The sequence below is a fragment of the Prionailurus bengalensis genome, chromosome D4, assembly GCF_016509475.1.
Source record: "Prionailurus bengalensis isolate Pbe53 chromosome D4, Fcat_Pben_1.1_paternal_pri, whole genome shotgun sequence".
NCBI classification, from domain to species: Eukaryota; Metazoa; Chordata; class Mammalia; order Carnivora; family Felidae; genus Prionailurus; species Prionailurus bengalensis.
The window spans coordinates 18242720-18270378 of NC_057359.1; the positions used below are offsets into that span (position 1 = coordinate 18242720).

Here is a 27659-nt window from a genome sequence, read left to right on the forward strand (position 1 = left end):
GCCACACCTACTTACCTACATAGTGTCTATTGACTGTTTTGGACCTATAATGGCAGAATTGAGCAGATGTGACTGAGACCGGATGGTCCACATAACCTAAAGTATTTACTGTCTGATCTTTTACAGAAAGGCGTTTGCTGGTTTTTGCATTAGACAACTTAATTGACTTCACTGAACCTCAGGGATGTTTCCTGCATGAGGGAAACAGTAAACAGTACCTCCTTCAGAGGACTCACATTGCAATTAAATGAAATACTGCCTGTACATACTCAGTAAATGTAAGCCATGAGTTTCTATAATTTACCACAATACTCTTTGCTATCATTTTGTTACTGTTGTTGTACTTACCATCTTGAAACTCCCTTCGACAAATGATGTTGAGTTGTAATTACTTCTCAGTATTCTTACAGTGACAAAGTTTTGTTATTTACCAAGAAACTTATTTGTTTTATAACACCCAAATGATCCAACAAATATCAGCGAGTGAATATGATAACTAACATTTACTTATCTTAGCTATTAAATTTGAAAAGAAAAACTTTTAAAAGATTCTATTTTTAAGTAATCTTTGTATCCACTGTGGGGCTTGAACTTACAACCCTGAGATCAAGAGTCACATACTCCACCTACTGAACCAGCCAGACACCCCGCCATTAAATTTTTTATAAGCTCTTCAGTGTACATTGATTCCTATTCCCTTATCAAAACATTTTCTTTTTTTTAATGTTTATTTTTATTTTTGAGCGAGCGAGAGAGAGCGAAAGTGTGCGGGCGGGAGGGGCAGAGAGAGAGGGAGAGAGGATTCGAAGCAGGCTCCCCTAAATAAAGGTTTTTAACCTTTAGCATTTTTTTTTTCCTCCACAGTGATCAGAATGTTTCTTAGAAATTCATCAATAACTTTGAGACAGAAAACTTTCAGTTCATCTCCTCTGCATCCCAACGTTAGGTAAGACTGTATTTTATTTTAAAGCTCTCTACGCAATACATCCTGTCCCTTTCATCTAACTGTTTCAAGTCTCACTATATTATGAGGCATGTTTTCTTTGTCTTTGTGTCCCCAAAATGTAAGGTTATACAGTATCCAACACAACATAAGTGGTGGATAAATATTCACAGAATTGAACTGAATCGAACCCCAGAATCCTCATGGGCAATGAAGAAAAAGCTCTCAAAATGGCTGCCCAGACTCTTTCCCTAAGTTTCGTGACCTACATGATATGTGTTCAGAAGAAACAGAACAATTAAGACAAGGCACACCACTCCCGTTTCTGTCCTTGGTTTGTCTTTATTTTTCCACTGTTGCGTTACGATGCCTTTTCTACGCTCTACAAATTACCAAGTCACTTTAAAAGTATTACCTACTCCCTTTTGTATTATGGCATGGAAACCCTCCCACTTCAACCTCTCTGTTACAGCAAGCAATAGAGAGGTCATGTTTCGTAACAGTGGGGAAAAATGGTCATTACAAAATAATGCTCACCCTTAACTAGGGTTCCTTGCTACACAGTCCAAAATAGCATTCCAGGAAAGGCAGGGGCAAAATATGTCTTCCCAAATACTCTCTGTGTTCGTGAATTCTTATTTACAGGACGATGAGCACATATTTTGAAAAACGACTAGCAGTATTTTTAGTATAATAACAACCATACCTTATAAAAGGTCGTGTCACTGCAAGGATTGTTCTGATGAACCAAGATGGATGAACAATGATGAATGATTTCAAATTCTTTCGCAACCTATTTAACAAAAAAAAAAAAAAAGAAAGAAAGAAAAGAAAAAAAAAATCACTCCTCACCCATTTTCAGTAGGAGTTAAAATGGAAAGTATATCCCCAAATAAGCATATTATAATATTAGAGAGTTCTAGGTAAGTTCCTATTATCTGATGGGAAGGAACTGAATGACCATGATTAGTAAAAAAATTATTTTATTAAAAACTTTTTAATGTTTATTTATTTTTGAGAGACAGAGTGTGAGTGGGGGAGGAACAGAGAGAGAGAGGGAGATACAGAATCCGAAGCAGGCTCCAGGCTCTGAGCTGTCAGCACGGAGCCCGATGCGGGGCTTGAACTCACAAACCATGAGATCGTGACCTGAGCTGAAGTCAGACGCTTAACTGACTGAGCCACCCAGGTGCCCCACCCCCCCAATTTTTTTGAGATATAATTTGTAACTTGTATGAGTCCAACCTCATTTTCCCAGAGGAATACATGTAAAGTAGGATGGGTATATTTCTGGACTGCATAAATCTATGACTATCAGGGTGCATTTTTGCTTAACAATTCTTTTCATTTTTGCCAGCATTATCTTTACTGTTTTGAAAAGAACACATTCTTACTAGCAACTTAGCCAATTTCTTTCATCTACTAAGCCTTGGTTTCTTCTTCTATATTATGAAACAAGTAACAGTAGATCATGTGGTTGTTTGACTTTCAGATTACCATTTTAGCATTCTTGATATTCAGGCATGTTTCGAAGCATTAGCAACGCTACTTTATGAATGTTTAGATCATCAAGTGGATCTTAGATAACATAACAGGGCACTCGCATGTTGTCATGCACGAAGCCACGTCTAAGGGGATGCCACACTTAGTCAACTGAGTCACCCGGGTGCCCCTAACATGTTTTGTTCTATTCAAGCCAGTATGGATGGAAGTGAAGTATCTTGGGAAAAAAGTGCACCACGGGACCAAATGGGCTAGTGGTTAACTTGAACTATCTCGGCGAATGATGGACGATAAGCCCAACAGTCGCCCAGATCAACAGTCCTAGTGCACATAAGCAGCACTTATGTCACGTAAGTGACACGTAAAACCAGTAAAGACACGTAAAACCAGTCACGTAAAACCAGTAAAGAATCGTGGATACTCCACAGGTGCCTGGGTGGCTCACTTGGTTAAGCATCTGACTCTTGATTGGCTCAGGTCATGATCTCATGGTTTGTGGGTTTAAGCCCCGAGTTGGGCTCCACACTGCAGAGCCTGCTTGGGATATTCTCTCTCTCTCTCTTTCTCTCTCTCTCTCTCTCTCTCTCAAAATAAATAAATAAACTTAAAAAAAAAAAGAATCATGGATACTCTGTTTATCAGGACAAACCGCACCTTCACACGGCAACGGCATACACATAGTTTAGAACAGACTTGGTCGCCAGGTTTGAGATGACAACACCTAGCAAAACCTAGGGGAGCTCTGCTTTATTTCAAATTTGGGGCAGCAAGTGAACTTTTCTTAATAATTCTGTCCTTTCTTAACTCTGCATAATTCCATGTTCCCAAAACGTGATCACGTGTTTCGGCAGATGAAAGGGAATTAGGAATGGGAGTTATTGAGGAGGCCAAAACGGAGGTTAAATAATGACGCCCACGTACCGTCTGTCAATCATCTGGTAGCATTTTTTCATCCAGCCCAGCCCTGGCATCTTGCGTCTGGGGGTTGCACCATTCAAGTACACAATCATATAGTCTTCAGCTACCATCAGCTCTAAAGTGCTTATTACATATCTGATCACAGGAAGGAAGAGGAGGGTTTTCATTTCCCACATGAAACAGTTCATCTTATTTACAACATGATTATATGACATTTAAATTACAGAGCGTATGACATTTAAGAATGGTTGTGCATATTACCTCTTTACCTTGAAAAGAGTGCAGTGTCCTAAGATTATTTCTCTGAGAGCGAGTATTGCTCATTTATCTGTAGGGTTATCTTGTTTTTATCTTTTTTTTTTTTTTTTAATGCACGTACGCTAAAAAAATACGTAGGTTAGAACCCGAATTTCAAAAATGTCAACAATGTTATCATGTACCAAAGGCACAAGTGAAGGATATAAATGAAGCCATGTTACGGGGGGGAATAAAAATAACACTTTATCCAAAGGAAATGTTCCAGGATTTGAGAGTGCAGGCAAGACTGTGTTCGTTTTGTTTTCAAATCACTCTACTGACAAAAGTTCTTCTAAAGGCTTTCGCCTCTTGAGCAATATTCCTTGACAGAGATTTCATTGACTTTTCATCAAAGGCTTAGAATATTCTACATCATCTATTTCCTCCCATTAAAGATGCACTATCTGCCATGCCATGCCATAGACATTCACTCAAAGCACTTTGCCATAAATATCACTCACAGGAAAAGATTTTCCATGACATAGTGGTAATCCGCCCGACTGCTGTCTGGCAGAAAACAGGCAGCAAACACAATGATTGCATTTAGGCCGTCCCCATAGTATCCTGGGGGACAAACAAAAAGACATTTGTGACCAACTGAAAGCTCTTAACAAGATAATATTTAACCTAAAGGGCAAATCTGGAAGCTTTGGCAAGCGTGTGTGCGTAAATGTAACAGATCTTTAAGTGAGTATTATATAGACTATACTTCTGTAAGTACATAACCTTATTTTCAGTGGTTATCATAGAGTATAATATATGTATATTGTATACAGCCTTAAATATACAGTGTGAATATATTTGCATAAATGGCATATCCATTGATTATGGACGATTATATGTGTTGTACATAGTCATGAATGGGGTATATAAATATTCAACTTAGCAAACGATGGGGGTTTTGACTTACAGGTTTCTAATATATAATGCTTCAGTCCTTTAATGGCTAAGAGGCTCTCCCTGATCCTTGGTAGCTGTTTTTCTCAGACTCTGGTTAATTTAAAGGGAAAATCTAGTCCCTGAACTGCAATATAATCAGGCTCACATACTCCAGTGACCAGATGCTAGTAGGTTAACAAGCAAAACACCTTTATTTTGATCTTGTGGACTGGTTCACTTGCCTGTCGTGTCCCTGGGATCTCCAGATTCAACAGACAGTGCATTCACACGTGGAAAGTTCTGGCCAGGCCTAGAGTCGCTGAGCACAGAATACAGAGCCTCATCTTTTTAAAAAAGAACAAATTCAAGAAAGGCCTGGTGAAAGCCAACCTCTCTTTGCGTTTTACGACAATACGTGCTTCTGAGAAAACTTGAGAATTACTTCCTGGTGACGTGGACAGGAAGCAGAGGTGGGGGTGCTATACGCACGTGTGTGAGAAAATAAAAGGCAAGTGTGAACTCCAAGGGTCAAGAAAAATATAAGGACATCTCAGGACATTCTACCCACATCTGAAAGCTGTGTGGCATTCTCTAAGCTCTGTGTTCCCTCAGAGCTTATCTTGGACACTCATGGCAGCTGTTGGTCAAACCTCCACGGGTTTGCGCATGGAGTCTCTCGTGTCCTTCAGACTTAAAAATGAAGGAATGCACCGTGTTTTCATTTTTTAATGTCCCTTCCTAAACACTTGGAATTTTTGTCATATAACACAGGTCTGGACTTCAGAATCATTACGTAGAGATTGCCTCAAAGCTCTGAGTAGGCAGACAGGACATACCCTCAAGCCTGATCTGAACTCAGTGCGTGTCATTTTTTCAGAACTCTAAATACCCCTCTGGTGATTACATGGCAGGAAAATAATGGCTGGATATAGACTTGGATGGGCTTAACTCTTGAAAAGCAGCTTAAGAAGACGTTCTCTACAAAGACGGTATGACCCTACCACAAAAGAGGTGGGGGAAAAGAGTGATACCAACTAAAAATATATCTAATTATGGGTTTGTGTGTATGACTAATCTGAGGCTGTTGGATGCAGTGTTTACTCCACATGTGTTAGAAAATGCTACCTATGTAAGTATACACCCGATGTAACCCATGTTTGCAAAACAGGATTGCCGTGGCTTCCCTATGGATTATTTGCTTTGTTCTGCCTCTTCCAACATGCAGGTAGTTACCAGCTTCTTTAAGAACCAGATGTGAAGGAAGATGGCAGGAGATACATTGTAATACAAGAAGTGTTTGTTCCACGGGACAATTTCATTTAAACAGATTCAGAACCCAATGAAAATCCACAAAGGATACCGTGGCTTTGCTACACCAATGCTAACACCACAAAGGTAGGCCATTTAGACTGCGCACAATGCCAAGGACGGGTTCATTCAAAGAGAGAATAGACATAATGAATCCAACTTAAAAACAAGTACAAAAGCATCTCTGTAAATGTAGCTGCTTGGCTCCAGGGTGTCAACCTAACTTCAAGATCACGACCACTCAGCTACTTTGATTTCTGTTCCCATTTCTGGAGAATTTCTAATTCTAATTTTTTTTTTTTTTTTTTTTTTTTTAAGGACAGTCCGAGGTTTCTAAACAGTACGTCAGAAGTCATCTTAAGTGGCATTTCGGCTCTTTGTGTCAATGTGCCTGTCCTTGGAATGCTGTGGTGTCACGTTCACCCAGGCTCATTAACTCGAAGGGATACTGAAGAATCAACTCGCCACGTCCTGATCATCGTCTAAGTCAGGAATGTCTCTTTATATAAAAATGCCTGACATTCACTAGTGAAGGTGGAGTTTTGTAGTTTTGGGCAGAGGAGCTGCAGGAAGGGAAGAAGAGGCAGGAGACAGAGGAAGAGAAGAGGAGGAGAGACGGTGGAAGACGCAAGAAAGGAACGAGAAGAAAAAGACTTCTTCGAGGAAGTTCTCCTTCCCAACCCAGATCTGGTGCCATTGCTGTCAGGCTCGGGAGATATTTCAGATCGTCCTTGCTGGCAAAGGGCGGTAACTTGAAGGAATGGCTCTGTTTGCTCTTGGTTCCTCGCACATGCCTTCGAGGGGGTCGGCTAACCCGATTTCTGTGCTAATATTTAGCTTATTGCAGCTTTAGTCAAGGGAAGTCGGCTGCCAGCAGCTGAAGAGTTCATTCGAAGGACGGCTTTTTGAAAACATGTACTTTAGCTCTCTTCTCAGGAACCAGGAGGGGAGTTCAGGGTGTGTGAGCTGAGGTGCATCAGCAATGCCACCGCGGGGCCTCCTGAGACCCTCTGGAGCGATAATGCAAACCTTACCTGAGGCAGAACAGACAGACATGACAGGGATGGGACACAAGTGTGCCGGCCAGCAAATGGAATGGAGAGAGGAGGGAGGATGTGACAGTCGCAACCAGAACATACACACACACACACCAGCCCGCAACTCTTCTCATTCTTTCCAGGGTCATGTGTCCAGCAACACTGCAGAGAAGTTACCTGAATCTCCTATAACGAAATAAGAGAAGTAAAAAAAAAAAAAAAAAAAAAAAAAAAAAAAAAAAAAAAAAAAACCAAACCAAACCAAAACAAAACACACACAAAAACACAAAAACACAAAAAACAAAACAAAACAAAAACAAGAAAGGAAACGTCTCATTATAATGCTTCGGCGTAACTGTCCTTGGTTATTGAAATACATTCTCCGTCCCCAAGTTCATAAAAAGCCAGTTTCTGGCCTCCGGGTGACCCCACACTGTTGTTGATCCAAACCACCTAGACCTCTCTTTGGTTTTTTGTTTGTTTGTTTGTTTGTTTGTGCAGATAACAGGAATATTGCTCATGGGCTCATGGGTGGTGACCCCGGCTCTGCGATCACCTCTTTTGACTGCTGAGGTAAGGGAGGGCTGAGAAGCTAGGTCATGTCCCAAGGTCACAGAGCAGTTAGTGGCAAAGACAGGTCTTGAGCTCTGTTCTTCTATATGGTGTCCAAGGCCTCCTACCATAGCTCCTATCAAGGTCACCAAAGCCGAAGACCGCATTATTCGGATACTGCTCTCACGCGTGCTCCCAGCTGGCATGACCCTTGGCAGCGTCTGGCTTTGCAGCGAACTTAGGTGGCGGTTTTAATCACCCCCACCTTGCAGTTATCGAGCTGCTGCTTTCCTGTTGGCCTGAACGGGAGAACTTCTTCGTGGGAAAATGCCAGATACGCCAAGACCCGTGCTCACTATGGATTGCTGCTTCTTACATGCTCGTCAGAAGCCAGGATAACAAACACAAGAGATTGGTATCTGGGGAGTGTCGCTTTCTCATCAGTAGCGTCTAAGAAGGAGGTGTCAGCTTCCAACACAGCGGACCAAGCTCCGGCAAATTCAGAAGTAAAAATCTGAACTCAGTCTTTACCTACAGAGCACAAAAGCTGTTCAGGGGGTGGCAAGAGGCAGCGTCCCGCTAACGTCCCGGACGGGTGCAGCCAGGGGCACACTCATGCAGGCCAGTGCCCGGAGGAGGCCGAGGCAGAGCTGGGGACAGGAAAGGTGGCCGTTTCTTCCAAACAACACTGGACAGACACATGGACAAAACCGAGCTGACGACACAGAATGGAGGGGAGCGAAGGCCAGGGGAGGGGGTGGCTGGGACAGAGGGCACAGCAAACCACGCGATCCGCGACGGGTCAGCTGAATTTTCACCAAGTGTGTGACAGGCAGAAGCGGTGGCTTTTGGGGGGTTTTTTTTTGGTTTTGTTTTGTGTTTTAACCCAACCGTGTGGATGATAATCACTCTTTCCCGATTCGGGCAAAGCACGGATGGGCTCAGGAGCGCTGGGAAGCAGTGATGTTGCTTCTTCACATCAAAGGGGCTCTTAAGTTAAGACCCCGCGTGGTCAACACACAGATGACTACTGGGTGACTCTGATTTACTTCGACAGACTTTTCTACCTCGTTCGACCTTTTTTTTTTTTTTCTTTTTTTTTGAATGGGCACAGGCTGCTTTTATAATCAAGCTTTGTGTGGTTTTCTTTTTATTTCCAAAAAGCAAACAAACCCCAAATACCTGATGGGTGGTACTGAGGAGGTAGGAGCTTCGGGGAAGATCTGGGATGATGTTCGGGTTGTGGAACAAAGGGGTTGTTGATTCTATTGGCCGGCTGGCTGTTCCCTTCAGCGAGATCGGGCCAGCTCTCGTTCTGCAGGGCTCTGCAAACGTTTCCCTTGGAGCAAACTGCCTCCCGCCCCCACAGCACCTGTCCCTGGGCCACATGACCACCGCAGGTCAGACAGGGAGGCAGGGCAAAGCAAGGCCGTGGCCAGGGGCGCCTATGGGCATTTTCTTTGGCTATCGAGGTCGGAGTCCCTGGGGGATCCTGATACTTACACGAAGGTAGCAGGGCCTGAATGGAAGATGGATAATCTGGCTGGCGGAAGGAAGTGTGAAAAGACAAAATGTCCTTCTGCTTGGTGGAAAACAAAAGCTACAGGTTTAATGCAGCGCTAAGACGCTATTTCCCTGTCCCCGGAAGAGGGAACAATGGCCTCGTCAGCTGACACTTTTTTGGAAGCGCTGAGCGCTTAGGGTGGGGCCTCAGGACGGCAGGAAACGAGCACATGCAGCAGAAAACTTAAAAAAAGCCGTTTGTGTTTCCTGAGGTTGACAACATTCACTGTGGTGCTTGCGCTCATCTGCCTGTGAATCCAAAATCAAGCGAGGCTCCCGGAGCTCCCAGAAAGCACTGGAAAGACCGAACACACAGCTTTTCTCTCTCCCTGGTCCGTCCCTAAAGCAGGTGGAGGCTCTCACTGGAAACGCCTGTCATCAGGCACAGATGCAAATGGAGTCCGCAGAAAAGCAAACTTCAAGCAGGGGGAGAACCGACCAGGCTGAGCCTCAAGAGACTTCTTCCTAAAGCTTCTCAGAGGATTCAAAAGACCATTTCGTTTCTAGAATGACCTCTGGGGTAGCGACCTTACTACAGGTCGCAGCAGCACAGACGCGAAAGCTATCCAGGTGAACCCTACAACCACGAGAAGTGTGGTCGCCACCTGTCACCATACAAAATTATTACAATACGATTGACTATCTTCCCTATGCGGAACTTCCCGTTCCATGACTTACTTATCTTATAACTGGCAGTTGGTTGAGCATTTCATAAGGTATATAATTGTCGAATCACTAGGTGGTGCCCTTGAAACTAATGCAACATTGTAGGTCAACTCTTAAAAAAAAAAAAACAACCTACAACTGACCCATATGAATTCCAAACAGACGTTATTTAATTGGACAGCTGCAGTTTTCAAGAAATTTGCACAGAAGATTACCGCTGTCAGATATGCGGTGTGAAAAGCAGTTTTCACACTGGAAAGCTATTTTTTGCATAGTAGGCTTCCCACTGTTTATTGAGTTGCGTATGAGGTAATGCACTTGGCTCTGCACTCCCCTGAATATCGATTGCAGAACAGGGTTTTGAGGATGCCATGCCTCAGAGAACCCTACTTGCATTTTTCTAGTAAAGAACTACGGCTGCCCTCCTCGCCACCTCCCGGAGTCGCCAAGAGCTGGACTACCTCCGTGAGAGATGACTCTCCTGTAGGGCTCGATGACCTTCATGTCAATCCGCTGCTCCTGTTCTCCGATCACCACGGTCCTCCACAGCCGGTTGTCCTCCCGCTCCTCCTCCGCCGTATACTCTGGAATGGACTCTGACTCTTGGCCGGAATCCTTGTTAGCTGTGGAACTTTCTGGAAGGGAAGCACAGAGCAGGACTGAGGAGCAAGACTCCACAGCTGAGGCAGTTCCACCACGGGCCATCTCCTGGCAGAGGCAGAGTCAACCTGATGGCACCCTCTGTTTGGCACAGACAGCCCTTATACAGATGAATACCATCCTGACCACACAAAAGACACTCAGTGAGGTCTTATTTATTGACTGAGAGAACGACCAAATCCATGCTAAGGCCAAGCTGAGGGTGGGGACAGATGCAGGGCTAGAGATGCCCCGTGTTGGTGGGCTACGGGTGGATAGGCTGCTACCAACTCATCCTTGAACGTACAGGTTGAAGACCTGTACACTGTCCTCATGGGGTGAAAGTCTATTTATCAGGCACAGATCATTTTATTTTCCTTGGGCCACAGATCCTCGTGTATCCTGCGTGTTAGGTATCTCGATGATACCACCAGCCTAGACCCTCCCCCCACCCCCCCACAACTCTAAGACTCTTACAAAGGAGTTGAGCTCCCTTCCCTACTGGGAGTGAAGTTGGGCAGAAATATGGTGTTACTTCCTACGGAGTTTTCAAGATACGCTATGGAAAGATGTCATAGTAAGCAAGAAACAGGCAACTCTGTAGACCAGAAATGCTCTGAGACCAAAAACTCGTAAGACTCCTATTTGTGGGTACATGGGGCAGTACCAAAGCCCGCTGAGCATTCTTCGGGGGAACATTTACTGCACAGTCTCGTGCATCCCCAAACACGCAACCGTGTTAAGTTTTTGAAAGAGCAGCTGTTTCCATTTTTGTTTCAACTACGAGTAGAGTTTAACAATGGTTATTCTCTGTACGGTTCAGTAATTTGAAGGAAAAGATTAGTTATAACCTTCACCATAATTCTGTGAGGTACGATCCTTCTCATTTTTTCATTCGTGGGAAAAGACCTTTCATTTACATTGTACTTACATTTATTTTATGGCACTTCGATAATACGAATATTATTCCTATCTACCACGCATCAGGCAGAGGAGTAGGCATAATGGACCTGCCCACACAAAAGCTGACCTTGAACTAATTTGCTATCACACTGTACCCTGCATGTGTGACTGTCTCATTCTCTTCATTTACCATGAGGCTGCGAATTCCTTGGGCCTGGAAATTGTGCGTGAACCACCTTTGTTACTCACTTCCACCGACCAACTCCACGCTTAGCTTAGAAACCTGCCCAGAGCACCCAGTGAAAACTGAGGCAGCTGGGTAAATAGAGAAAAGCTTGGACAAGTTCCTGAAAATACAGGTACTCTGTAAGGGGACCACAACAAAGCCATCATGTTCTGGAAGATTCCTCAAGACACACTCAAACGTGTCTAATTATCTGTGACTTAGAATTGCAAAATGAAAGCCAGTTGGGAAGCCGTCCCAGCCTTTTCTGCCAACACCAACAGCGACCAGACAGGCAGGCTCACTCTGGCTTCCTCTGCCTTCCCGCCAGTGCCCCTGGTCTTACCGAGGACGGAAAGCAGCAACCTTTGGTTGCAGCCCAAGTTCCGCATCACTGGTGCAGATCCATCCATCTGCACTGGACTCCCTGTCTGGACTCCTTTCCTGCTCTCCCTTCCTCTTGGCTGAGGGCCCTTGGACGCTCATCTTAGTTTCCTTCCTGGGACTCTGTTCTCCATCTGGCCTCCGCGCCCTCAGAGCTCTGGGCTCTGATGTGGGCTTGTCTTCAATGTTCCTGTACATACATGCTCTGCCCTGCAGCGAGCTCACCTTCCACCAGCCTTTATCCTTGTTTGGGACTCGCTGGCCTGCTCTAGCTTGACCCAGGTGATCAGTGTGGGGTGACTGTTTTGTTTTCTGCATGCTTTGATCGAGGCTACCTCGCTTAAAAAACATTGTACGCCGTATTCTTTTTTCTGGTTGGAAAAATAAGATGCTAACAAAAGTACAAACAGTACAGACAATCGTCCATGAAAACAGCAATAATCACCAGTCCTGCTCTCACTCATTATTGTTGGCTCTGTATTCTTTTTATTATGCACATGCACACGAGCATAGCCCCCCACCCTATTTATGATTATTCTATACATTCTACTTGTTCTATACATTTTCTTTTATATTGTGCTCGTATCTAATAATATAGCATAGGGTTCTTTTCATCTCAGCGAATATCAAGCCTGCTCATCTTTTTTTTTTTTTAATTTTTTTTTTAATGTTTATTTATTTCTGGGACAGAGAGAGACACAGCATGAGAGGGGGAGGGGCAGAGAGAGAGGGAGACCCAGAATCGGAAGCAGGCTCCAGGCTCTGAGCTGTCAGCACAGAGCCCGACTCGGGGCTCGAACTCACAAACCGTGAGATCATGACCTGAGCCGAAACCAAGAGCCAGATGCTTAACTGACTGAGCCACCCAGGTGCCCCAAACACTGCTCATTTTAAAAAGTGGCCCCAGAAGGACGCCTGACTGGTTTAGTCAGTAGAGCCTGTGACTCTTGGTCTCGTGGGTTGTGAGTTCAAGCCCCACATTGGGCATGGAGCCTACTTAAAAAACAAAAAAATAATACTAATACAAATGAAATAAAGAGTAGCCCTAGGGTATTCCATTTTGCCGATGTCTTTTAGTTTGTCAATCCCACAGTGATAGAACTTTAGTTTTATTCTATTTTGTTGTCGTTCTTATAGAGAACTTGCTTCAATAAGTGTCTTTGTGCGGGTATCTTACTTCATTTGTGCACGGGTTGCTGTAAGTTAACTTTCTAGCAGGTGAATGCTGGGTCAGACACTATAAGCACTTGAAGTTTTTATGGATATTTTTGTCCTTGAGTGTATCACACCAAAATATATGAGTTGTTTTCCTCCAAAAACTCTGGAGGATATTAAAGTCTTTACCCCTCGACAATTGATGGTGAAACCGGTCTGTTGTTTTTATTTGCATTCCTTTAAGTATTAAAGAAAGTAACACTTTTAAGTGTTTATTAGCTATTTATATTTCTCTGACTGACAGGGAGGCACCTGTAAGGTCCTTTGCCTCTTGTGGTCCTTACTGATTTGCTGAAGTTCTTTATGTAGAACTTTGTCATGGTTTGCAATTCATTTCCTGCTTCGGCTTAGCTTTAATTTTTTTTTTTTTAATGTTTATTTATTTTTGAGAGAAAAAGAGAGAGAGTGGGGGAGGGGTAGAGAGAGAGAGAAAATCCCAAGCAGGCTCCACACTGTCAGCACTGAGCCCGATATGGGGCTCGAACTCACGAACCCTGAGATCATGACCTGAACCCAAGTCGGCTGCTTAACTGACGGAGCCACCCAGGCACCCCTGTGCTGAGCTTTTAAATTGATATATTTTTTTTCCAAACAGAAACTTAGCATGGTTTTATAGTTGAATCTGTTCACATTCGTCTCTCCGTTTTTTGGTCCTTGTTTCATAGTAAGAACGGGCACTTCTACCTAAAAGTATGTATGTATACAAATACACAAGACTTTTCCTGCACTTGATGTTTTTAAACAAGCATTATTACTCATTTTGGCATAAAAGTGTGGACCCTTTTATGGAATGCTATCTCTGTTGGCCTCAAAGAAGGAGAGCTGGCAAGATGCTGGAGTTCCTTCCCCACCTTCTTCTGGTTGATATAAATGGGAAAAAGACATTATTTAACAGCTGGGTGCACAGTACATTCTCAAAGTGTTCATTTCTAAAAGTCAACAGTATAAGCCAGTAAGAAGCGAAGATGGCTTTATTTACTCCCTTGGGTTAGCAATCTCTTCTAGATCCCAATTCTTCCACTTTACTCTAAATTACCATTCTCCCCACCCCCCCAACCCAAGCCATCATCTTCTGTTTTCAAAAACCTCAGGACTCACTTAGCTGGCCCCAGGGCCTCCAAATTTCACTTTTGGCCTGATGCCCTCTTCACTAAGAAATGCTTAGAAATTTTCTTTGTCTCCCTTCCTCAGTAACCAGCTTTTCTCCCCGATGACGGTTGAAGTCAATTAGGCCCCAGGGAGGAGTCACCTGGAACATTTTCCTTTGTCTTTTTATTTTTTTTAATTTTTTTTTTAATGTTTATTTATTTTTGAGATGGAGACAGAGCATGAGCAGGGGAGGGTCAGAGAGAGAGAGGGAGACACAGAATCCGAAGCAGCCTCCAGGCTCTGAGCCGTCAGCCCAGAGCCCGACGTGCGGCTCGAACTCACGGACCGTGAGATCATGACCTGAGCCGAAGTCGGGCGCTTCACCGACTGAGCCACCCAGGCGCCCCCTTCCTTTGTCTTTTGAGAGATGACTTGATACACAGGCTCCCGAACGTCCTTTGCTGTACAGACACCGTGGGGGATCCATTGTTGGTGAGTAAAGGGGATCCCCTAGAGGTGGGATTAGCTGTGGTCTCCAGCAGGGATGTGTCTCTGGGAACGGGGACCAGCTTTTCACAGTGTGATCAGACACCGATGATGTGCATCACCTGAGCAGACCCTGTTTGAACTTCCTCTCGTTAGAGGAAAGACATCCTGTACAGAGTTGGGAAGCTTTTAAGTAAAGTTCTTTTGGTGACAAAGAGCAGGCAGGAAGTTTGTCTGAAGATAAAACTCAGCATAACGCGACCGCCCAGAAAATCGTCCTCTCAGACCGCACCATCTGGCACGAGGTGGCTTGTGGGTAAAAGAAGATTAACACTTGTTTTAGTCGTGAGTAGTTTAGGTGTGGAGTTAAAACACGGAACTGATTTTACAAGCTGGTCACCTGCAGGCTCTGATTATCTGCAAAAAATGCTGGAGCACCTTATTCAGACCAAAACTGGCTGTTAGGGGTGAGTTTTGGAAAAAGGGAGCTCAGATGAGGTCACTAAACATGACGTAGGAGCCTAGGAGGAAAATGATACAAAAATGTCTCTTACAACATTCTTATCAGAAGTATTCAGGCTAAAATTCTTGATCGTTTTTCCATTTCTTGTATGAAATGCTTTTGCTGAGACCTGAATTACGGTAAAAAGTAACTACGGTGAGTTTGGAAAGCAGAAATAGTGCATCATATTTCTCACCTTCAGATATTTTTGTTTTAACTCTTTTTTTCATGTTTATTTTTGACAGAGAGAGACAGACAGAGCATGGGGGGGGGTGCACAGAGAGAGGGAGACACAGAATCTGAAACAGGTTCCAGGCTCTGAGCTGTCAGCACAGAGCCCAACGCAGGGCTCGAACCCATGAGCTGTGAGATCATGACCTGAGCCGCAGTCGGATGCTCAACCGACTGAGCCACCCAGGCGCCCCAACCTTAGGATATTTTTAAGTTTCGAGAATTAATATAACAAAGCATGTTTCTAATAACAAGGCTCAGCTCTCCCTTATTCTGAAAGACTGACCTCCTAACCCCCTCAGCATCTTCGTATGTTTAGTATCTTTGGCACTTGTAAATATCAAAGAAGGAAGTCAAGCTCAATTCTATCAGTCCTTCAAATGATATTTTCCAACCCCTCGGACACAATTATTAAAGAAACTTTTATAGCAGTGGAGGCCGGTTTAATGTTTTTTGACAGTGAGATTCACAAGTGTTTCATAAGCAAAACCACAACGTGGGCAAATAATCTGCCTGAAATGTTTGCTTATCAGCTACAGAATAAAACAGGCAAATGGCAGGAGACTTCTTCAAGGGCTGGGTAAGGTGAGAGCCCTGGAGTCATGAAATGGCTGGATACAAAGACTTGTAAATAAATGGAAGGGTAGGTTACCAGGCTTGGCTTTGCGTGTGTCAGCCTCATCTAGTGAAAGACCCCCTCTTATTCACTGTCAATATATTATGGAGAAGCAGCATGGCCCAAAAGTCATGGACAACAGCTCCGGGTTCGAATGCTGGCTCTGACATTTACCAGCTATCTGACCTCAGGTAAGTTGTTAAGCTATCTGTGCCTCCGTGTTCTCATCCTAAAATGGGGCAAACATGATTCCTACCCATACAGCGGACATTCACGGGGCTGAGGGTTAAAATACTTAACATTTATAAATGCTTAATATTTATAAAATACTTAATATTTATAAAGCACCTAGCGCAAATGCCCGCACATGGTAAGCACTACGAAAGGGTTCATTAAGTGAATCCGTCACCAAACATCTTGAAACACGGTTGCCTTCAAAACTCCAGTTGTGTTTAGAACGCATACACTTGGTTCAAAATGCAAGAGCCTGTTTCAGATTCTGTGTCTCCCTCTCTCTCAGCCCCTCCCCTGTTCATGCTCTGTCTCTCTCTGTCTCAAAAAAATAAATAAACGTTAAAAAAAAAATTCAAAATGCAAGAGACCCACAAACGTGCAGCTTTCAGGCATTTACTTTGTAAGCTGGGACTTTAATGTCGTCCTCTCTCTTACGCAGTCTGTTATCTATATCTGCAGGTTTATAAAACAAAGCTCTTCAGATGGCTTTCTGTGTTTTCAACGTTTCACGTTCTTGTTTGTTTAAAAACAGGGCCCGGCTATACATCTTATATTTGAAAATCAAAGTGGGCTTTAAAAGTCAACTTACATTAAATGTCTGTCCTTTGAATTGAAGACCTAAATGTAGGGTTGTGGTTGGTAAACTGGTTCTTTCAACAAAACGTTGTCAGCTGAATACAAGGAAACGATGTCAGCAAGTGACAGCTTTAATTACCAGCTTTTTCAGCCACCGCCACTTTGCTTGGCACTTTTGCTATTTATAAAAATAAAAGGTTCAGATGTGGTGTGGCACGGAGCTCCACGACAACGGGGAGGTACAGGGGGAGAGAGGGAGGGACCAGCTCACGCCCCAGCTGTCTTCTGTGGGATTTGAGTCAAGGCGTGACTCTTACAACGTGGGCATCTATCAGCAGGAACAGGGCTGGGGCGGCTGGGGGAGGCTGGGGTGGGCAGAGTAGCTGGGGAAGAGTCTCTGACACGGTAGGAAAGAACATGAACTCAAGCCCTTTCACCTTCCATTTGTGTATTTCTACTTACAGAGTCAAACACCCAGATAACTATAGCAATGCGAGAACACAGTACCAGTGCAATATAAAATCGCTATTTACACATCAGGAACTACAGTACAAGTAGTTTGGTGAGTTGTTTTTTTTTTTTAACTTGAGGAAATAAAGCCTTATCCTTTGTGAAGACAGGGTCTGAATCTGTGCTCGTCATGGTAGGAGCCCCGGGGCCTCAGTGATCATTGATTGAATTACTCAACTAATTTGATGAATTTCCTAATTACGTTCTCTTACAAATGATGCCGCTGGAATTAGCACGGCTGTCGGCATCAGGGCATCATTCCACTGTGCTGTTTCCTTTTTGACGGTAATAGTTTTCATAACGGAGCAGCTGTGGCCAGGATACTCTCACTCTGAATTTCAAATATTATAAACGCCACCCTATAGAGCAGAAACTGTGGAAGGCCATTTTATAAAGCAAGTGCTTTGTGTTTGTACATTTCTTAACAAACCCGATTTTACTGAGCAAGAGAAGGAACGACATGAGACCGATATTCCTATCAGGAATGTCGGTGTTTGAGCCACCAACTTTTACTTTTCTTCCTTTTTATTCTTCTCCTATCACCCCCAGGTCATCCCTCCCTCCTTCCTGCTTTACTGGACGTAGAGCAACAAACCTAATAAAGTCCCTGCCTCTGCAGAGCAGACTATGCAACCCGATAGTTAAATGATAGGTTTTAATTACTGACACAGGGAAAATAAAATAAGCAGAGGGGTTGGGGCGCCTGGGTGGCTCGGTCAATGAAGCATCCGACTTCGGCTTAGGTCATGATCTCACCGTCCGGGGGTTCGAGCCCCGCATCGGGCTCTGTGCTGACAGCTCAGAGCCTGGAGCCTGCTTCGGATTCTGTGTCTGCCTTTCTCTCTGCCCCTCCCCTGCTCACGCTCCCTTTCTCTCTCTCAAAAATAAATAAACGTTAAAAAAAATTTTTTTTTAAATAAGTAGAGGGATAGAAAGTGACTGGGTGTGGGTGTGGGTGGGTGGGTGTGGGAGGCGCCTTTGATTATAGAGGTCAAGGAAGGTCTCTGATGGCAACTGATTAAGATCTGAATAAAGAGAAGAAGCCAGCTATGGAAGGGACTTCAAGGAAGAACATTCCAGATAGTGGGCGCTTGTACAAAGAAACTAGTAAGCTCTAATTTCTCTGCTTCTGCAAACCCAGCCCTAATTTTCTTATAATGCAGCATGTAATAGTGTTCTCACAACCCCAGTGCCTAGCACAAGGCCTGCCGAGAACAAGCATTTAACAAAGGAGCAATGGCTATGTACAACCTCTGTGAACCATCCTGTGCTATCACGCTCTAAACTGTCGATCACAGCCGCCTATGACCTGAGATGCAAAGAGAAGATTCTAGAAATCACAGAAAGGAGCCACCAGCAACCAAATGGGACATCTGTTCCTCGTGCCACTTAAATAATCTTTCATTTCTCACGTAACTTTGGCCTTGACAACTTGGCAACTCACCGTGCCCAGTGTACTCAAAAGAATCTGCTTCATCAGGGGTATCAAGTTCATCCACGTTGATATCGATTTCATCTGGGCTGTCCAGGTTATCATCAGAGAGAATAGACCCTTCACTTTGTTGGTCCAGAGAAAGATTGATATTCGGGGCAGTGAGTTTGATCCTGCGAGGAGGAGTGTCGTTAAGATCCAGAGAATTGGGAGGTTCTAAAGAGGAAAAAAAATAACAACATCAAGTACTAGACTGTGTACGCGGCTGCCAACAGTGGGTGTGGGCCCCAGTGAAAAACATTTTTAAGGCCCTTAAGCAAAGGCACACCTGCTAAAAATCCTTATATGCCATTTGGATCCCTTTCTTGACCAGCGGGCCTCAGGACTGGGCTTATCCCAGCCACATCAGCCCTGGCCACATAAACATAACAAGTGGGAGCCAGTTTTCAGAACTACCCTGTTCAGGTGGAAGAACCTGACACTGATGTAACCTTGAACTGAATTTTCATGATGCATAAGAAAAACAGCTAAGCTTACATAGATCTCATAATGGTTCGTGTAGACATCACTCCTATGGAATGAAGGCTATGAACTTTACTTATCCATCTATTACGTTCATAGTTACTCCTCAAATACTTCTCTTCAGTTCCTGACAACTCTGGGTATGATCTGTAGTCAGCTTGGTACACCTCTCAATTCTAGAATTCTAACTCGGCTCTTGTCCTAAGGGAGGTGACACTGTTTCTTTTTCATTAAATTTTTTCCTCTGTATAGACCATCACCCAAACTGTGTTCCATGTAATATTTTTATGTATTATACTTGAAGAAAGCTTCTAGTGGCCGACAAGTTTGAAAAACACTGGGTTTCTGTATTATAGGAATTCTCCGAGCAGTGTTGTCCAAAAGAATGTTTTATGATGAGGGGTTCCATGTAGCTACTGAGCACCTGAAATGAATCCAGTGCAACTGAAGAACTGAACTTTTCACATTTATCTTAAGTTTTCATTAATTTAAATAGCCACATGTAGCTAACTGCTACCATATAGGACAACCATAGCCTTAATGCCTGTGTTATTCAAAGTGCATTGTGAACCTTCAAGAGTGGTGTAGACATACGGTGGCTATTAGGCTTATTTGACCATAGACAGAACATTTAAAAATAATTATGTCACATGACTAGTATCTTGAAAAATGCCCTATTAAATACTTGGACAGAAAAAAAAATGACTTGCTTTTTTCTTGTTCCATTCTGGGCTTGGCCGATAACATCAGGGCTCAGGATCTTGGTACGATCCTGGAGCTGGTACGGTACAAAGGGTGACCTCAGTACGAAGCGTGAGTAGGAGGCAACTGGAAATTTAAAATTCTCTTTGGATATGCCGTGAGCTATACACCTGTGGTGTGTAAGGGCTTTGTTTGTCTGTTTCAGCACTCAGGATACCGAGCTTTCTTGACATCACATTTTTAATTGTACACATTCTGACAGTCAAGTACAAATATGGTAAGCCACGGTGCGAGCTAGGATTTGGTATGATGATATAGGGTAGCTACTTATCCCAGGAACTGAAAACACTGGCAGTTCCAGCTGTGGCCCAAGAGGGAAAAGGCGGCCCCCACGAGGCAGCATCGGTATTCACGTCAACCCTGAAATTAACCAAATCGAGCCTACCACCCTCCTCACACATTTTTTTTTTTTTTTCCTCTCTCTCCCTTCACTTTTATCACGGAAATCACAAGTTGGATGCCTAGGGAATGGTTCTCTCACTGAATATGACAGTGTTGGGATACAGAACACCCCTGAAGGAAGTGAAGAAATGCTCCTCTCACCAGGCCTCATGTCTGCAGCACTGGGACTCAGCATTCCGTCCTCCAGGGGGACGTCCATGCCTACATCCTCTGACAGCAGTCTGAAAAAGAGCAAAGCAGAGCGTGTAAACAATCGTCTGGGATTTATCTTTCCCTGAAAGGACAGCCCAGAGATCCCAGGATAACATTTTCACCTCCCTTGGAATAACCTCAGTATGTGTGCCAGGGCTAGTGTAAGTGGCCCCATTGAGAATTAAGACTTTCTGCGACTAAGACCCACGGAGACCAGTTTTATTCTGTGCACATAGTAAGCCATTTCTCCTACCAACTCGTGTAAGTAAGGACACACCACAGGAGGAAAAAAAAAAATCAGAAACAGGAAAAGCAAATAACTAATAAAATATACTTCGGGTGGGCATTTCATACGTTCTCAACAACAGAGGCAACATCCGTGCTTTGGAGTCAAGACAGGCCCGACTTCGTACAGATCTCTTCCTGTGTGTAAATCTGAGCATATTAAATTGCTGTTGGGCAGAGAAAGCATACTCCGCTGCTCTCTCTTTATCAGGACATTAGGGATATACCCCCTACCTCGTTGAGTTGCTGAAAAGTTAAGCAATCAATGCGAAGTGCCTAACGTTCCTGCGAAGGTACCAACTGATGTTATTTTCTATCCTTCTTTGACTATTTAAAGATTCATCGTGAATTACATGTTGGTGAAGACAGTTCTGGTAAGGAGCTATTATCTCTTCTCTCTAAACGGTATGGAGGCCAAAACTGCTTATATGTAAGCCCAGGGTAGGAGAATAGGAAAATACTGGAGAAAATTGTGACAAATGCATATGCTCTCATAGGACTACTGTTCACAGTGAATCCCCTTTGACTTATTTTTACCTCCTGTCCCTTGTTCAGTATATCCCCATTGGTCGCGATAATATGTTTTTCTTCTTCTTTTTTAAAAATTTTTTTATGTTTATTTGTTTTTGAAAAAAAGAGACACACTGTGAGTGGGGGAGGAACGGAGAGAGAGTAAGACACAGAATCCGAAGCAGGCTCCAGGCTCGGAGCTGTCAGCACAGAGCCCAACGCGGGACTCGAACTCACGAGCTGTGAGATCATGCCCTGAGCCAAAGTCAGACGCTCAACCGACTGAGCCACCCAGGCGCCCCAATACACTGTTCTTCTTGATGCCTTCCATGTAACTTCACTCATCTGGGGTTAGTCCTTGTGATGTAGGCACTAATCTAAATTTAAGCATGATAAACCTTTGTGTTAGCATTCTAAATTTAATCCCTCCCTGTCTGTTATCGACACTTTTCTCCACTTGAATCTGTGTCTACTAAATTTGGAATCTGCTTACCTGGATGATTAATTTCTCCAGGACCCAAGTCAAACTTCTTCTTGTCAGTAAAGCACCATGATAAAAACAAAATTCTACGTCTCTAATGATTACTGTACTTGCTTCATTTATTCAAAAGTATGTAGTGAATATCGACTATGTGCTGAGGATACAGAGGAACAGAACAGATGAGCCTCATTCCTGCGGAGATGGGACGATGGGGTTAAAATAGTGACTATCACCAATAATTCAGTGCTGCTCTCTGAGACAAGTGAATGTCCATGCGTTTACCCATCAACCCCAAAGAGCCCTTCAAAGACACAATGTCGGGGAGTTTCTATCTCCATACGCTTGCTGAGGCTTCTATCCTGTGTCTTCTCCAAAACGAATTCCTGCACCCTGGCAGTAAGACAGTGAGCAAGAGGTTGGTGTGGGAGTCAAAGGCAATAATATATTGGCAGGAACAAGGAAGATAGTGTCAAACAGAGACACCGTACTGGGTGGCCGCAAACCAATTGTCCAGCACTAGAGGTGGGGGGGGGGGGGTGAGCAAAGAGAAGGCCTGTGCTAGACCCCAGGTTTGAAAGTCCTGGGACCCAGCAGGATGGTTTTCCATGATGGTGGAGCTTTTCAGATTTCCTTACCACGATCCCCTGTTATGTGAAGTAATCTGTATGTGTTCTCCTTGACATGCACCCTGTAGTATCTGTAAATTGCTATTTAAGAGGAATTGGATTCCAATCTTATTTCTATCACTCACTGTGTGTCATATGACAAATTATCTAATCTTTCTGTTCCTCTATTTCGACACCAATAAAAGAGGGAGAAGGCACGATGCCAAAAAAGTAACCCGAAAAGGGAAAAAAACGTGACCCGTTATTATTGTTGTTCTTTCTATCATCTATTATGACTGCCTTCTCTATTGGCCTGGAGGCTTCGTGGGACAGGAACCACGTCTGTCTCTACTGTTATGTCTCCAGCACTTGGTAGAAGTCAATACCCGAAAAATATGCGTTGAATTACTGAGCTTGAAATTACCTAAATGCACATGTACGTTATTTCCTCTAGTCTTCTATGAGTCAACCTTAAAAAAAAAAAAAAAAAAAGACATCATAGCTGTACCTGTTTCATAGAGCGCACAAAGGTGCACATAAGGGTGCTTGGCCTTAGCCCAGAAATAAATCTGAGGGCTTTAAAATAGGTAGATAGTATCAGTCTCAAATTTTTGTAGGTTTTATTTGCGGCAACATGGATGAGCACGGAGGGTATCGTGCTAAGTGAAATCAGCCAGAGAAAGACAAATACCATATGATCTCAGTTATCTTAAAAATCAGCCCACCAACCAACCAACCAAACAAAACCAACAAAAAACACAAACAGACCCACAAATACACAGAACACACTGGTGATTGCCAGAGAGGAGGGAATGGGGGATGGGCAAAACGCGTGAAGGGGAGTGGGAGACACAGGCTTCCAGTTATGGAAAGAGTAAGTCACGGGGATGAAAGGTACAGCACAGGGAATATAACGGTGTTGTAACAGTGACCGATGGCAGCTACACTTGTGAGCACAGCACAACATACACAGGTGTCAAATCACTAAGCTGTGCACCTGAAACGAATGGAACACTGTGTGTCAACTATGCTTCAATAAATAAAATAGTTTTGTAGGTTTTCTTTCTTTTCTTTTTTTTAAAAATTTTTTTTTTCAACGTTTATTTATTTTTGGGACAGAGAGAGACAGAGCATGAACGGGGGAGGGGCAGAGAGAGAGGGAGACACAGAATCGGAAACAGGCTCCAGGCTCCGAGCCAGCAGCCCAGAGCCCGACGCGGGGCTCGAACTCACGGACCTCGAGATCGTGACCTGGCTGAAGTCGGAGGCTTAACCGACTGCGCCACCCAGGCGCCCCTTTGTAGGTTTTCTTAATGTTTGTAAGTTATGGGAAACATCCAGGGAATAACTTTAAGAGTCCCAGATCTGAGGGTATAGTTCTGGATTTTAATTCTCCATTAGTATTGACAAACTGATTAGCCCTGAGAAAATTGTCCCATCACCTTTGTGATTTTAAATCGAGATTATAATAAATACCTAATATCCCAGGGACTATGGAGAATAAATATAATACACATGTGAGTACTCTGTAAATTAGCATTGACTAAGTTTAACGTATTACATTCCCTCATTTTAGACATAATATTTGTGATTCAATTGAAGTATGTGCCATTGTTGGACAAAATACAATTAAGGTTGGGTAGTAACCCAGGCGAGAGAAAATTTCAGTATGACATAAATCTCCATAGACTCCATTAGTGCTCTGAACTCACTGACGTTAGTGAATAGAGCCTTTGTCTCTCAATACTTTTTGGCAACACAGAGCAGGGATCCTGTTAAGAAAGTGCTAGAAAGCCAGCAGCAGCATGCAGAGGGGGAAGGGAAAACTGAAGGTTGTAGTCAGGGGTGATCAGAAAGGAGGGACTCTCAGACCATGGCTATTACAGAAGGCCATAGGGTCATTTTAGGAAACCATGGGGACAGAGAAGGAAAGTTGAACCAAAATAGCCTGGAGGCAGAAACCTGAAAGAAACGCTAGTTGTGTTCATTGTAAATACTTCAACCACATTCATGCCTTGGATCTGTAAATATTTATCGAAATGACGTGGCCAACCAGAGTAGCTGGCAGTTGAGCAAGACAGACTTAAGATCAATAGTGGATGCCTCTCGGGATCTATTAGGTAACAAATCTGTTCAGCGTGAAGGTAAATATTTTTCCTTATCCATCCATAGCCATACTCAATTTGGGGTATTCTGTCTACAGAATGGAGTTACCAAAGAAGCTGAGGGAATTGTAAAATACAAGTGGGACTCTACTATGGCTGACCTCTCAAACAGATGCTCAGCTCCACGTCTCCATCTAGAGGATGGACCCAAGACTGTTTGTTTGCTGGATGGTTCTCTACTCGTTACTGCTCTCCACCAAATATTTCTGGCTCTTGGTCTTCTGGGCACGTGGTAAAATTGGACTTTCCTGCTCTCCTTTGAAATTAGGGTGGTCAGGTGATTTGCTCTGACAAAGGGAATGAGACCAGAAGTGGTAGGTGTCACTTCTGGGCAGAAGAATTACGTAGGAGCAAGTGCGTAGGTATCATGGGCTGCTTCCCTTCTTGGTGGTTGAGTTGGGACTCTGTCAGGTTGTGGCCAAGTGGCTATGAGGAGCAGAGGCCCCTACTAAAGCTCACGGACTTTGTAAAGAAGAAAGCAATTTTTGTTGTGGTTTGCCCGAAGATGTTGAGTTTCTTTGTTACCACATCCTAATCCAGCCCATTCTGACTAGTACAGCTGGTCTTTATTATTTGTTTTGAAGGGAGTATCTGACTCTCACTCTGCCCTAATTTGGGAAATCCATTTCCCACATTCTCAACCTAGGCTCATGTGGATGATACACATCTTGTCTGGGTTACTCACACACAAAAGAATATTTTTAATGTTCAGAAGGGCATCAAATGCTTTCAACTATGTGTTAAACTTGAGTATTTCTATATCATCTTGATGGTTTTTCCATCTAGCGCCTGTTAATTTGCTTACTGCTTTTCTTTAAATTGACTTATGTTAGTTAAGTACATTTATTTTGAAAGGAAGGTTTGTATCAGGTATATATGGAAACTTAGTGTCACTTGCCTAAAATTGTCACATAAGTGAAATATAATAAAAATAAAATGATGCTATTAAATTCAAGGTAGAAACCCCCAGGCTTTCACTCAAGACTTTCACTCTGTTAAAAAAAAAAAAGACTAGTGTCTGGAAAAGTATACTGCCCTGTATCATTATAAATACAAAGAAATGCTGTATAAGATAAAGCAGTAAAAAAGTAATTAATACATTTCCAAACTTGAAAGAAACCAAGGGAAATCCCCAGGTGACAGAAACAGAGTTACTCCAGAAAGCTGATGGGAAAGTAACCCACAGGATTTTGGATTGGACACAGGCTTTAGGGCTCCCCAGGAGAAGTGACCTCCAGGTGCTGGAAGAAAGGCCTAGATCAGAACTTCTAAAGAAAGCAGTGGACCTTAACGAACGGCCCCCTTACTGAAAAGGGGATGAGAGGAAACTCTAGTCTCTGGCCTTGGAAAGCAAGTCTGCCTGGAATCTTGGATGGAAAATGAGAAGCAATCCGTAAGAATTAGGCATGCACTTGTATGCCGAGCATGTTTCAATTTATATTACCCGAATGATGTAGGTAACCCAAGTCAAGAGATTAAAATTAAATCTCATCTCTCTGAAAGATGAGCTCACACCAAAAAAACCCCAAAACCAAAAAACTCAAACTACAAACTACACAAGGGAAAAAACACTATGAGGGATTGCCATCAGATGCAGTAGACAGAGGAACTGGCAATAAAAGTCCCCCTGCTGAAAAGGAACAATATGAAAGAGATTGTAGTGATTAAGGAATAATCTTTCAACCTTTCTTGTATGAAAGCACTGAGATCTGAGGCTGTCGGGCTTAGCTGGTAGTGTCACTTCCCCTGACTAGCCAGGCTGCTTCAAAAAGGAACATCTAAAAATAATAATGCAGAAAAGGGGCGCCTGGGTAGCTCAGTCAGTTAAGCGTCCAACTTCAGCTTGGGTCATGATCTCACGGTCTGCGGGTTCGAGCCCCATGTCGGGCTCTGTGCTGACAGCTCGGAGCCTGGAGCCTGCTTCCGATTCTGTGTCTCCCTCTCTCTCTGTCCCTCCCCCTCTTGTGCTCTCTGTCTCTCAAAAATAAACATTAAAAAATATATAATGAGGCAGAAGGGTTGACAATAAAGTGACATAAAAACTGTCAGAAAAATATTAACCACAGGAAAGCAAGCATCACACTATTGATATCAAACAAGAAACATTTTAGGCAGAAAAGCATTATTAAACTTTACGCAAGTTATTATTTCACAGTAAAAGAAATAACTCTTCAGAAGATATAATAATCCAGAACCTATATGCTTTCAACAACAGCCCCAAAATAAAACAAACATTGAATGTAAGTTATAAGAAAAATTAATTTTGTGTGGGAATATTTAAATAGACTTCTCAAGAATTTATAAATCAATCTGAAAAAAAGGCATAAAGATATAGATTTGAATATAATAATATAGCTTGATCTAATAGATCTGTACTCAATAAAAGTACACAATTTTTTTTTCAAACTTACAAAAACTGACTATATAGAATGTCTCACAAAACACCAGAAGTCAAAATCACATGTGCCATAATCTCTGACTTCAGGGACATACATCTAGAAATCAATCATGAAAAGACAATTTGGAAACCGAAAAACCCATTTGTAAATAACCGACAACAAAGCTCCATGAAACAAAAGTTGTGAAGGCAGCTGAGGAAACTCCTAGAAGATAACAAATAGTTTTGAATTCGGATATTCGAAAATCAAACGGACTGAATTCCCGGAGTTCAACTCAACCCAGGAAGCCAAAAAAGAACCGCGCTCTCATGTGATTCGATGCTATTTGTATTAAATCTGTGTACCACCTCTCACGATCATGGATACCAACTCAGGGGGACAGTGACATAAGCGATTCTCCAGTTTGAGAATGGATTCCACGTGCATTGGTTGGTTTTGTATTTCTGGGACTTCATAAAGCAGCTAGTATGCAGTCACATGGCACTAGGCAGTCATCTAGTGAATGACCACAAACACAAAACTTTTGGACACAGTGAAATGCACTTCTTAGACCAGGTACAGAGGTAAGCCCTTTCTACATTTTACATCCTTCCAGCATGACTGAATCTGGAAGGATTTAACTGTTGTTGT

At 43.2% G+C, this 27659-nt stretch overlaps 1 protein-coding gene across 8 annotated transcripts in view; it reads right to left on the bottom strand.

The window, feature by feature from the left end:
* Positions 1 to 27659, bottom strand: part of PRUNE2 (prune homolog 2 with BCH domain) — a 275547-nt gene that overhangs the window by 19167 nt on the left and 228721 nt on the right. For 6 of the 8 annotated variants that reach the window (XM_043566303.1, XM_043566307.1, XM_043566308.1 and 3 more), the window contains exons 10-16: positions 20534 to 20613; positions 18719 to 18922; positions 10128 to 10301; positions 7063 to 7071; positions 4123 to 4225; positions 3368 to 3499; positions 1650 to 1736 (exon numbers count right to left, since the gene is read on the bottom strand). In XM_043566303.1, the coding sequence (XP_043422238.1) occupies positions 1650 to 1736; positions 3368 to 3499; positions 4123 to 4225; positions 7063 to 7071; positions 10128 to 10301; positions 18719 to 18922; positions 20534 to 20613 (789 nt within the window). The remainder of the gene's footprint in view (positions 1 to 1649; positions 1737 to 3367; positions 3500 to 4122; positions 4226 to 7062; positions 7072 to 10127; positions 10302 to 18718; positions 18923 to 20533; positions 20614 to 27659) is intronic. The other 2 variants (XM_043566305.1, XM_043566306.1) reach the window with 1 other exon arrangement.